The 12,830-nt window shown below is 37.1% G+C and overlaps 2 protein-coding genes across 3 annotated transcripts in view; both read left to right on the top strand.

Moving 5' to 3' along the window:
- LOC121316710 (proteasome activator complex subunit 4-like) overlaps positions 1-3,245 on the top strand; it is a 54,967-nt gene extending 51,722 nt beyond the window's left edge. The window contains exons 46-47 of one of the 2 annotated variants that reach the window (XM_041251806.1): positions 1,789-1,952; positions 2,209-3,245. In XM_041251806.1, the coding sequence (XP_041107740.1) occupies positions 1,789-1,923 (135 nt within the window). In that variant the 3' untranslated portion in view covers positions 1,924-1,952; positions 2,209-3,245. Of the gene's footprint in view, positions 1-1,788 lie in introns of both variants that reach the window. The other variant, XM_041251805.1, reaches the window with a different exon arrangement.
- Positions 3,246-8,421: 5,176 nt separating this feature from the next.
- Positions 8,422-12,116, top strand: LOC121316709 (probable G-protein coupled receptor 75). The gene is made up of 2 exons (XM_041251804.1): positions 8,422-9,156; positions 10,269-12,116. Exon 2 carries the CDS (start codon positions 10,377-10,379, stop codon positions 11,973-11,975), a length of 1,599 nt encoding a protein of 532 aa, XP_041107738.1. The 5' UTR covers positions 8,422-9,156; positions 10,269-10,376; the 3' UTR covers positions 11,976-12,116.
- Positions 12,117-12,830: the final 714 nt, after the last annotated feature.

Raw genomic sequence — 12,830 nt, 5'->3', positions numbered from 1 at the left:
GAATGCAATTTTTAGAAGCATTTTGGTGTTACTGTTACGAGTTGTATATGTACAGCAAAGTAGAGGGCACTAATAAAATGATACAAAATTATGTGAACTTGCATACAGATATTCACCCCCATTGGACTTTTCCACATTTTATTGTGCTACAACATGGAATCAAAATTGATTTAATTAGGAGTTTTTAAAAAAGATCATAATGTCAAAGTGAAAAATAAAATCTACAAATTGTTCTAAATTAATTACAAATATAAAACAGAAAATAAGTGTGCATAAGTATTCACCCCCTTTGCTATGACACACCTAAATAAGCTCTGGTGCAACTACTGTCTTTAGAAGTCACATAATTAGTTGAGTGGATTCCACCTGTGTGCAATTAAGGTGTTCGACATGATTTCAGGTTAAATTCACCTGTCTCTGAGAGGTCCCACAGTTGATTAGTATATTTCCTAACAAACTACATCATGAAGACGAAGGAACATTCACAGCAAATCCGGAATAAGGTTCTTCAAAAGCACCAATCAGGGGTAGGATATAAGAACATTTCCAAGGCATTGAATATCCCCGGGAGCACAGTAAAGTACATTATTAAGAAATGGAGAGAATATGGCACAACTGTGAATCTGTCTAGAACAGGCCGTCCTCAAAAACTGAGTATCCGGGAGAGAAGGGTACTAGTCAGGGAGGCCACCAAGAGGCCTATGGCAACTCTTAAGGAGTTAGTCATCCACGGCTGAGCTGGGAGACACTGTGCATACAGCAACAATAGCCCGGGTGCTTCACGATACTGGCCTTTATGGGAAAGTGGCAAAAAGGAAAGCCATTGTTGAAAAAAACGCACATCAGATCTCGGCTAGAGTTTGCCAGAAGGCATGTGGGAGACTCTGAAACCAAGTGGAAGAAGATTATATGGTCTGATGAGACCAAAACAGATCTTTTTGGCCTCAACGCTAAGCGCTATGTTTGGCGCAAGCCTAACACCGCACATCATCTTGAGAACACCATCCCTACTGTGAAGCATTGTGGTGGTAGCATCATTTAATGGCGATGCTTCTCTGCATCAGGGCCTGGAAAGCTCATGAAGATAGAGGGCAAAAAATGGATGCAGCAAAGTACAGAGAAATCCTGGAGGAAAACCTGCTGAAGTCTGCAAGAGATCTTAGACTTGGGAGAAGATTCATTTTCCAGCAGAACAATGACCCCAAACATACAGCCAAAGCCACACTGGAGTGGTTTAAAAACAAAAAGGTCAATGTCCTGGAGTGGCCCAGTCAAAGCCCGGACCTCAATCCAATTGAGAATATGTGGAAAGAGTTGAAAATTCCTGTTCACAAAAGGTCCCCATCCAACTTGATGGAGCTTGAGCAATTTTGCAAAGAAGAATGGGCAAAAATTGCAGTGTCCAGATGTGCAAAGCTGGTAGAGACATATTCAAATAGACTCATGGCTGCCAAAGGTCTCTCTACCAAATATTGACTCAAGGGGGTGAATACTTATGCAATCAATTACTTTCTGTTTTGTATTTGTAATTAATGTAGAACAATTTGTAGATTTTATTTTTCACTTTGACATTATGGACTTTTTTGTGTTGAACACTGGCAAAAACTCCTAATTAAATCCATTTTGATTCCATGTTGTGACACAATAAGCTGTGGAAATGTCCAAGGGTGTGAATACTTTTGAGAGCCACTGTATATGTGTGATGTGTCTTGATAAATCTTAAAGGGTATTTGTTATTAACATAAAAGTAAACTCCCCTCAAATTATTTTTTGTTGCTCATATTGCAGATGACTGTGAAGAAAACTCTCTCTAATTTCCGAAGGACACACCTTGACAACTGGCAAGAACACAAGCAGCAGTTCACAGACGACCAGTTGCTGGTTCTCACAGACCTGCTGGTGTCACCGTGCTATTATGCATAACCAGGTTTGCTTGGGAATGTAGAGCTTTTGTGAGTTGTTTCTTTTTATTCCTGTCTTTTTAAGTTTTACTTGTTTTAGTTTTTTGTTTGAATTGCAATACAAATCTCTTTATACTGATAAAACATTGCATTTAGCTGCAGAAACCAGATCTTTGACAGACAGTAGCATGTCATTCAAGAGCTCATTAAAATTGGTATTGTGAATATAAAGAAATCTGAACATTCACCCCTAATGTAATTATTGAAATACAAGAATAATGTTCAATGTAATCCTGTCTTTTTTTAGAAGCTGTGTGGGCAGAGGTTGAAGTTGTTTCTGGTGAAAACTTTAAGCCAGAAAAATGTTCCTTTTTTTAATCAACTGATCTGTCTACTGTGATTTGAGTACATTCAGTTCTGCCTTGAAAAGAAATGTTTTTAAGGGAAAGAATTTTTCTTTCTTGATGCATAGCTGCAGTCCACAGTAAAATGCAAACAAATTAAGTTTTTGGAATGAGAAATGTGTATTTATATATTTAGTACACGTTTAAGTTTCTAATATACTTAATATTTAAGGTTAACATAAGCAGAGACAATAGCCTGCCAGCTTTGTAATATTCTTGTACAGTTTTTGCTTGCAAGACTTCTATTACTGCTCTGTAATGACACCAACTGTTTCTCTGACATATTACTTGTGTTATGTATAGGTAAGAAATGCATTGTATAAACTGTAGAAACATAGCACTAGCCAATTATATTGTACAAAAAAAATGTAGTCTTTACTGCAATGTACCATTCAGACATTCATGTGTAAAGATTCACATTATGTAGTGGTGTAAACTGTATAGTGGTTAGGTCAGATACACAGTTCATATGCCATAACAAGCTTTTTATTTATTTATTTTTTCTTTTAATATTTGTATTATTTCAAAAGTTCTTTTTACACCCAACAAATGTGGTTGTTTAAATATACATTTGGTGTATTGTGTTTTCATTGACTGCTTTGTGTGATATGCGCGAGTCTGACAAGGTAAGGGTAGGTGGCTTTTTAAGTTGTTTCCGCCTCCTTCATTTAAATAGTTATGGCATATGACTTGTGTAGCAATAAATCCCTCCATTGAACTCTACAAGTCTGAAATCTTTATTGCATCCTACTTTCATTTTTTTTTTTTTTTTGTGAAGACTTGAGTAATAAAAAATGAGGTGCATACAGTTGCAGTTTAGTACTTCACTGAAAGTCAGATATTTAACCACTATATAGTGTAGTGCCAAAACTGCTGTGATTTTAGATGTACTGTTTGCATATTTTAACAAAAAGCCAATAAATGGATTGTTTATAACAAACAAACTTTGCATCTTTCATATGAACCAGAATGCCCAAATGCATTTGCATATCATTTTTTTAAGTTGGAGAACACTACATAAACTTTAACCGTGTGCTGTATTTGGTGGGATGTGTTTCGCATATCATCATGAGTGAGTAGCACCCCAGCCATCAAGTTGATTAAAATACGGCAAGTTGGGAACATATTGTATTTCCACACAATAAAGATTCTATTATCAAGCCCACACATAGTTTAGTGTCAACCAGCAGTAATACGTGGTTCCCAAGATACTGTCACTGGTTATATTTAGTGTTTCTAGATTTATTATTATTATTATTATTATTATTATATATTATTATTATTATACATTTAATATTATTTATTATCCAAGATGAGACCAAATCTGTATCGCACAGATGAAAGGTCAGTGCTGTTTGTGACTAAAGAAAACCCTCCCTTTTTCAGGTTAGAATTCAATTACAGAACACCATTTAAAATGTGTTTTTGTGGGGTATTAATGATTTATTGGTAATCCCAGTGGCCTGTTTGCTTCCTACAAGCTGTTTCTAGTTACTGATGATGCAGAACAATATAGAGAACAGCACTGGTCTCCTTCAAGCCAAGCCTGTGTTTGGCTTTTTCCGTATCCTTCATGCTAATGCAAAGCTTCTGACGTTGAATATTGCCACTGTATCTACAAAACATTAAATTTCAAAACCTGTGTAAATAAGGTAACCTAGATGACTATGCCTTAAATGAAATGGCAGCTCTGAACAATACAAACTCCCATTTATTACAATGTATGATTGCTTACTTACTGATAATGTAAATCACATTAAGTATTTCTCAGTCCAACACTTATTTTCCCCATGTTAGGTGCTTTAGTTCTTGTTTTTCACGGTACTTATCCCTCTTTATTTATTTTTTTGTTAGCAAGTCTGATGCCCATTTCTTTCTGTTTCCTAATCAGTTATTTATTCTCACAACATCCAGCAGCCAATGAGTTGTTAGGAGCAGTCTCCAGTTCAGCCAATTGCCTGCTAGCTTCTGTGGTAACAGGAAAGCCAAATCCCTTACAACACAAAGTCACACCATTGTTTGTTTTGTTTTTTCCTCACAAAAAATACTGTGTAGTGCATCCAGAGTTATACAGCATGCATGTTTGTTTTTTTTAAAGGACATGAGTAATAATGCAGATGATATATTGTGTTGCAGTTGAAACACTTTTTTTATATAGACTACTACAACCTAGACCCTGCTTAGTTGGCAAGGAAAATTATTAAAAGCATGGAAGATGTCAGAGTGACACCTTTTTTTTTTTTTTTTTTTTTTTGACAAATAAAATTAGCTTGTATTTCAAATTGAGAATTTAATTGGGTTAATGTTGCATACAAATTTTATGGGGGGGGGGGGGGGGGGTATTTTTTCTTAGGATAGAAATTTATTTTGCTGACAGGTTTGTTCTTTCTCAAGGGGAGAACAAGTAAGAGATTTAGATGTGCAAAGTTAAATTGATTGCAGTGTTGGTTCTGGTTCCCATGGAGACCCCTTTTGCCTCAGTTCATGCTCTCATTTCCTCAATACAAGACCTGAATTCTAATTGCTTTTTTTTTTTTATCTTGCACATACTGTATTCTGCAATAATGGCAGAGAGGATTGTGCTGTTGGGGTGGGAGTGGGGGGAGAAAGAATCTAGAAATTGTGTGTGTGTGGCTCTGGCTTAGCTTCAAAAAATGTTTTGCTTTTGTAAAATTTGGCATATCTGGTTATAGGATTTTCTCCTACTCTGTAAAACGGGAAGTGGGGGGTTGTTAACTGGGAAAGCAAAATGAATCAGAAGCTCTTATTTCAGCAATATAACATATATCCTCTCTTTGTTTTTTAATGTAAATAATATGGCATAATATATAATATATATATATATATATATATATATATATATATATATATATATAATATCTCAGGTGAATTTGATGAATGGACTCCATTCACAACATTAACTTTGAATAGTTTATTAATCTTGTACTGAAGAATGAATAAAAGCATCTATATACAAGATTAAGCTAGTGGTTTGGTGTTTTGATTTATTATCTTTCCTATACTGCAGTGGTCTGAGGTTTTCAGTGGAGTAATCTTTCCAAGACCTGTATGCCTGTACAAGTGAGAGTGAAGAATGTTTCATAACATTGATATCGGTATTACTTCTATACCAATGTAAAAAGTCCCAAATAGACTATGTATTTATAATAAAGAAAATATACATATTGGTGTATTCCTGATGAAATGAATGCTGGTTTCTAAAGACTATATTGCTGTGGATGTACCTATACGATGAACAAAGTATTTTTGAGGAAATCTATATTTCAATGTGTGGCCCTGAAACAAAGCAGCAGTGAATAAGATCCTATCCCAATGTAGCTTTCCTTCACGCCTGTCATTTCCTTCTATCGCTGACCAAGCATCCCATAACTGGTTCAGAGTTAAAGAACAGGAAATTGGTTTATGTTCAAATTGGTGGATACAATATAAAGCACCAAAACAGAAAAATCCTTACACATTTTAATGTGGGCTTCCGGTTTCTTTCAGCAACCAGTTTTTTTAATCATGAAAGATTAAAATAGGCACAATCATTTACAAGCAAGAACGGACTCAGAGTCTATAGAATAATCTCTTTAACATGATACTTTCACAAGTAATACAGAAACAATTTCCAGAGGACATTTTGAGTGGTGTATATTGGAGGAATATGATACCACATACTGATTTCATAGTTTTTTTTTTTTTTTTTTTTTTTTTTTTTAAAGTTGGTGTACAACATATTGCACTATTACATTGTGCACATATCTTCAAAGGAACATCCAGCAGCTGACGTCAGTAGCTTCAATAAGCACAGTGCTCCTTTAACATAAGTGTTTCAGTTGTTCTTTATATGTTGTATACGAAATGCATTGTGAAGTAGATGGCACAAGTAAACAAAACATGTCAATTTATTATTATTAATAATAATAATAATAATAATAATAAATGTAACCATAATTATAATCATAGTCAAATGTATTGGGGTAAATTCTCATACATACATACATACATACAGTGGCTTGCAAAAGTATTCAGACCCCTGACCAATTCTCTCATATTACTGAATTACAAATGGTACATTGAAATTTCGTTCTGTTCGATATTTTAGTTTAAAACACTTAAACTCAAAATGAATTATTGTAAGGTGACATTGGTTTTATGTTGGGAAATATTTGTAAGAAAAATAAAAAACTGAAATATCTTGCTTGCATAAGTATTCAACCCCCACACATTAATATTTGGTAGAGCCACCTTTCGCTGAAATAACAGTCTTTTGGGGTAAGTATGTACCAGCTTTGCACTCCAGGTTGTTTAGGTTGGTTGGACGACGCTTGTGGACCGCAATTTTAAAATAGTGCCACAGATTCTCAAAGGAATTTCCTCCCAAGCTTCAGTTTTTTAGCAGATTGAAGCAGATTCTCTTGCAGTATTTTGCTCCATCCATTCTTCCCTCAATTGTAACAAGTTGCCCAGTCCCTGCTGATGAGAAGCATCCCCACAGCATGATGCTGCCACTACCATACTTCACTGTAGGGATGGTGTGTCTTGAGGCATGGACAGTGTTAGGTTTGCGCCACACATAGCACTTTGAGTTTTGGCCAAAAAGCTCTATCTTGGTCTCATCTGACCACAAAACCTTCCCACATCGCAGCTGAGTCACTCTCATGCTTTCTGGTAAACTCCAGACGTGCTTTCAGATGCTACTTTTTGAGAAACTGCTTCTTTCTTGCCACCCTCCCATACAGGCCAGTGTTATTATAGAGCTTTTAATATGGTTGACTGGTGCACCATTACTCCACTCCCATCCACTGAACTCTGCAGCTCCTTCAAAGTGATTGTTGGCCTTTCTGTAGCTTCTCTCACAAGTCTCCTTCTTGTTTGAGTGCTGAGTTTTGAGGGACGGCCTTTTCTTGGCAGTGCCTGGGTGGTGTGATGCAGCTTCCACTTCCTTATTATTGATGCAACTGTGCTCACTGGGATATCTAAACACTTGGATATTATTTTGTACCCTTTCCCTAATCTCTGAATTTGTATTACTTTATCTTTAACTTCTGTAGAATGCTCTTTGGTCTTCATTTTCCTTCAGATTCACAGCCTTACCAATGATCCTTCAACACTGGGGTTTTATCCAGAAAATGTGACAGCAACTTTAATGGCTCACAGGTGGAGGCCAACAGTAAGGTAATTTTGTCCTCGTTTGGGCAATATCTTTCATCAGTGCAAACTGGGAGCTTCCACAGCACAGGGGTTGAATACTTATGCAAACAAGATATTTCAGTTTTTTTATTTTTCTTAAAAATATTACATAAAACCAATGTCACCTTACAATAATTGATTCTGAGTTTGAGTTTGTTTGTGTTTAAAAATAAAATATCAAACAGAACGAAATTTCAATGTACCATTTGTAATTCAGTAATATGAGAGAATTGGTCAGGGGTCTGAATACTTTTGCAAGGAGAGAGAGAGAGAGAGAGAGAGAGAGAGAGAGAGAGAGAGAGAGAGAGAGAGAGAGAGAGAGAGGAGAGAGAGAGAGAGAGAGAGAGAGAGAGAGAGAGAGAGAGAGAGAGAGAGAGAGAGAGAGAGATCATAAGTAGTAACACTTCATAGTTTTCCGTATCTTATTAGGCTTACAACCAACCAGAAGTGGGAAGAGGAAGCAACATCACCCTGGCGACAAATGAAGTGGAATTTAAGCAACAGTTAAGGAACCTGATGCAATACTCAGTGTCTGATAGGGGAAAAAAGGTTTTCTATTAGGGCTTAAGTGTTATCTGTGCCAAATAGATATCAAAAGATTAGTCTTTTGTCTATCTGTTATCCTCGTGTCGGTGGGATCAAAACAAGAAGGCGTTTAGTATTTTACAGTGTACTATAGTGGACCTTTACAGTATAATCGTAAATCTCGAAAAACTACTCGCGTCTAAATCTTTTGTAGTCATTTTTGTATTACTTTAGTATAAATACATGTTCATTTGGATTCATATGTTGTTTTTTTCTGACTTTATGTAAACAAAAAGACACAAAAGCTCCCGTTTTCTCATTGGAAATAGTGATATTTCAAAATATCACTGTAATGGTCACAAAAGCAAAGTTTGTGGGGAATAATAGCCATTTTCTATACTTTTGAGGCATAAGCAATTAGGAAATAACACTTACTACCCAGGAACCAAAAAAAAAGGTGTTACACGGTGTAGGTTATCTCGCTGTTTGAATCTGCGCAAACAAGCATCAGCTCAATGTGTTACACAGTAGCTCACTGTGTGAAGATGCGGGTGCGTCTCATAGCATACTGAGAAGAAAGAATGGGGTTCCATTTACAAATTTACAGTAGAAAACAGCCTTGAGGTTTTGAATCATACACGCGAGGTACATAGATCTGACACCTGTGTGTGGCGATAGGCGGGCGCGATCAGCTATACTTTGACTGGGGCAATAGCCGGTGTCCTGCATTATGTTTTTCAGCACAGGCTAACTGGACGGAATACAATACCCAGGGTAGGTTTGGGACAATCGTGCATTTATTGCAGAATGTCCCACTGAAGTGTATTCTTACTTTGTTATAAATCAAATGGTGAGACAACTGCGTGGAGTGACGAAAATGACCCCTTTTGTCCGCCCCCTGTTCCTGTCGCTGCTGCTTGGTGGCCCTCCTCCTGCTTCTTCAGCTTGTGCACGGAGGCATACAAATGAGGTACGCGTACGTTGCCGGTGACTTCAGCAGCCCCCTTTCCCTGCATTTACCAGTTAAGAAAAATATCATTCAATGCAGCAGGGGACAAAACTAACGTTTTGCCTTCAATAATATCGCAATATGGACATACTCACCCGGTCAAGATGCTACTTCTTGTACGGTAAGTGTAAAATACGGTATGCATTTACAAAATGTTTTGCTAAATTAATTTAGTATTTCATTTGATGCCTACTGGTACGGTATGCAATTATAGGGATTGTTGCCAAATTTCTATACTAATTCAAGTGCAACCTCGTTCTGTTTCAGTACATTCAGCTTAGCAAACTAAGCACGTACAAATAAATAAATAAAGTGTTCGGCATTACCCAAAAGGACCAATCACCCATTATAAAAAAACCAAAAAAAAAAAAAAAAAAAAAAAAAAAAAAAAAAAAACATAAATAAATAAATAAATATAAAACAAATATAATAACAAACAGCCTATAGAAAATGGCGCATTTCGTTTTGTGCATTGATACAAAAAACAACATTAATACTGCAAAAAAAAAAAAAAAAAAAAAAAATTAAAAAAAAAGCATCAATAATTCTTATATTAGGCGTAGGGCGTAACTGTATAAACGGCTATGTAATTCAGCCAAAACGTGGAAAACGTGCATAGGTAGTCACATATATTTTACGATTGCCTTTTCAGGTACTAGACTTTCTGTTTTATATATATATATATATATATATATATATATATATATATATATATATATATATATATATTATTTTAAATGGTATGATACTAGCACTCAGTGACTGATATCAAATCATTCAACAGTAATGTTATTTACACGTTTTATTTATTTCTTTATTTTGATTAAAGAATCACATTTACATCAACAGCCACAGTGTTCTGCTGTCAGTCAGAGATCATTAGTGAATTACATCGGAAGAACTATAGACACGAGTGCTGTTCAGGATACCATGATTCCTAGATTTAGCATAGCAGATATTCACCAAAAGAGAATATTTTAGGGATCTTAACAGATACTTTTTTAAAGGTGAAATGCATATATTGAACTGATACATTACTAATATGCACACTGCAATAATATGCAGGCTGTATTAGCATAGCATGATTCTAAAAGCTGTCTTGACCAGGAGTAAATGCACACATGGATGTTTGCAATGGTGCATTCATGACTAAATGTATTTGGGGGGGGGGGGGGGGGGGATTGCAATTGGATTTGTATTTAATATCCTCATTTTCTATTTAATGTGTTACAGGTGCAGAATACTAATGAGATCTTGAAAATTTAAAGAGCTACGCTTACCAGGTGCTCAAGAGACACATGGGAATTCTAGGTGTTTTGTGACATACCGAACTGGATAAAGATGAACCTTACCAATAAAACACCAGACCTGGTAGATGAAAGCCTAGTGTCTGCTAATGCCACACTAGACAAACAATTCTCAAATGGGACTTGTATTCACACTGCTACCCTGGTTATCTGTACTTTTCTACTGGTCATTATATTCTTCCTGGGGTCCTATGGGAACTCCATAGTCTTCTTATCGTTCTTTGACCCAGCCTTTCGAAAATTCAGGACCAATTTTGATTTCATGATTCTGAACCTGTCCTTCTGCGATCTGTTCATCTGTTGCGTCACGGCGCCGATGTTTGCATTTGTCTTGTTCTTTGACACCAGCAGCAGTGTCTCCAAGGAGTTTTGTTTCACTTTCCACTTGACCAGTGCTGGATTTATTATAATGTCCCTCAAGACCGTAGCCGTCATCGCTCTCCATCGCCTGCGCATGGTGCTCGGCCAGCAGCCCAACAAAACTGCCTCCTTCCCTTGCACGTTAATGCTCACCATCCTTCTGTGGACCACAAGTTTTACCCTCGCCACCTTGGTTACACTGAGGGCGTACCCCTGGCAGTCCAAGGTTTGCTTGCCACACTTTGGGCTGATAAGTGGGGATGGAAAAATTATGCTCTACTTGTATCTCATTGACTTCACCTTTTGTGTGGGGATTGTCTCTGTGTCTTATGTTATGATAGCCCAGGCTTTAAGAAAGAACGCTCAAGTAAGGAAATGTCCCATAATAACTGTAGATGTCTCCAGACCTCAGCCCCTGATTGGCACTGGCTCTGAGGGTGTACAGTGCACTGTGCCTGCATTGTACAGAAACCAGAATTACAACAAATTGCAGCATGTGCAGACACACCCCTATACCAAAAAAATGAGCCAGGGCCCAGTGCCACGGGGCAAGTTCCAGCTGGTGTCGTCGGTCAACCTGGCCACGGTGAAGGACTCCAAAGCTGTGGTCACATGCGTGGTCATAGTCCTCTCGGTCTTGCTCTGCTGCCTCCCAATGGGAATCTCCTTAATCCAGGATGTTCTGTCGCCAAATAGCAGCTTCATCCTGTACCAGTTTGAGCTCTGTGGATTTACTCTGATTTTTTTAAAATCTGGCATAAACCCCTTTATATATTCACGCAACAGTGCCGGCCTCAGGCGGAGGGTACTTTGGTGTATCCAGTACATTGCTCTAGGCTTTCTCTGCTGTAAACAGAAGACCAGGCTCAGAGCTGTGGGCAAAGGAAGTCTGGAGGTCAACAGGAACAAGTCCTCCCACCACGAAACAAACTCTGCCTACGTGTTGTCTCCCAAACCCCAGAGGAAGTTAGTTGACCAAGCCTGTGGCCCCAGCCACTCTAAAGAAAGTGTATTGAGCCCCAAGGCTACTGGTGGCTGCCAGCTTCATACCCACAGCAGCTCAACACCTATCAACACTCGCATTGAGCCTTACTACAGCATTTACAACAGCAGTCCCTCACAAGAGGCTAGTTCCCCGGACAGCCTGCAGCCTGTCAACTCCACCTTCGGATTTACTAAGTCATATGTTGCCATGCCCTACCATACAAAGAAAGACTTGATACAGGACTATGAGAGTACCTCAGCAAGGCAAATACCAGTGCCATCGGTGTAAGAGTGTCACAGCAGCATAGCAGACAGGGTCAAAAGAACATTCACTTCCTTTATCCATAAATGCTTTTGTATGCTATTTTAATTATCTGAATGAATGTATTTCCATGTCATTATCGTGGGGGCTTGTTGCCTGTTTTCAGAATGCAAAAAAAAAAAAAAAAAAAAAAAAAAAATCTAAAGTAGTAGGATTATTATTATTATTATTATTATTTGTATTATTATTATTATTATTATTATTCAGTCTGTTGTGTTATGACTGCCAGATTCTATTTTTACATCAATATCACATTTTTCATTATAAACTCCTTGTATAATCAAATGACATCTTTTTCTTCATGTGAATTGTATATGTGGAATTTTCATACATTTTCTATTTACTAATTTAATGTATTACAAGTGCATTTCCTGTTGAAACAATGTTTATGAAGTTTTTAGTCTGTTATATTTTAATAAAGATTGCCTCCATAAGAATTAAGCTATCTATATTTTTCAACATTAAGGGTGAGCAGATAATTTGGTTTATGTTGCCTTAAACAGAAATAATGGAATGTGTTTACATGTAAGTAGTAGGGTTGCTACCTCATTAGAACACTCATCGCAACTAAATTGAGGTTAATGGTTTAAAGCTAGTAGGGATTTACCTGGAAACTGCAGGATGATCCAATGAAAGCCAGGATATGATAGGATGAGCAATTAGGCATTGCTTTATAAAGATCCAGTTTAAAATGGTATTGGATGGTTTTGAAGTTGAAGTTGAACTAAGCCTAACAGCATACCGAGTTCGGATCAGCAACTACCTGTAAATGTTAAAGTGGTGCAGCGTTTGTAATCTAAGTAGACAATCGTTACCGATACT

Source organism: Polyodon spathula, chromosome 6, assembly GCF_017654505.1.
Source record: "Polyodon spathula isolate WHYD16114869_AA chromosome 6, ASM1765450v1, whole genome shotgun sequence".
NCBI classification, from domain to species: domain Eukaryota; kingdom Metazoa; phylum Chordata; class Actinopteri; order Acipenseriformes; family Polyodontidae; genus Polyodon; species Polyodon spathula.
This window is presented reverse-complemented; position numbering and strand designations above follow the sequence as displayed.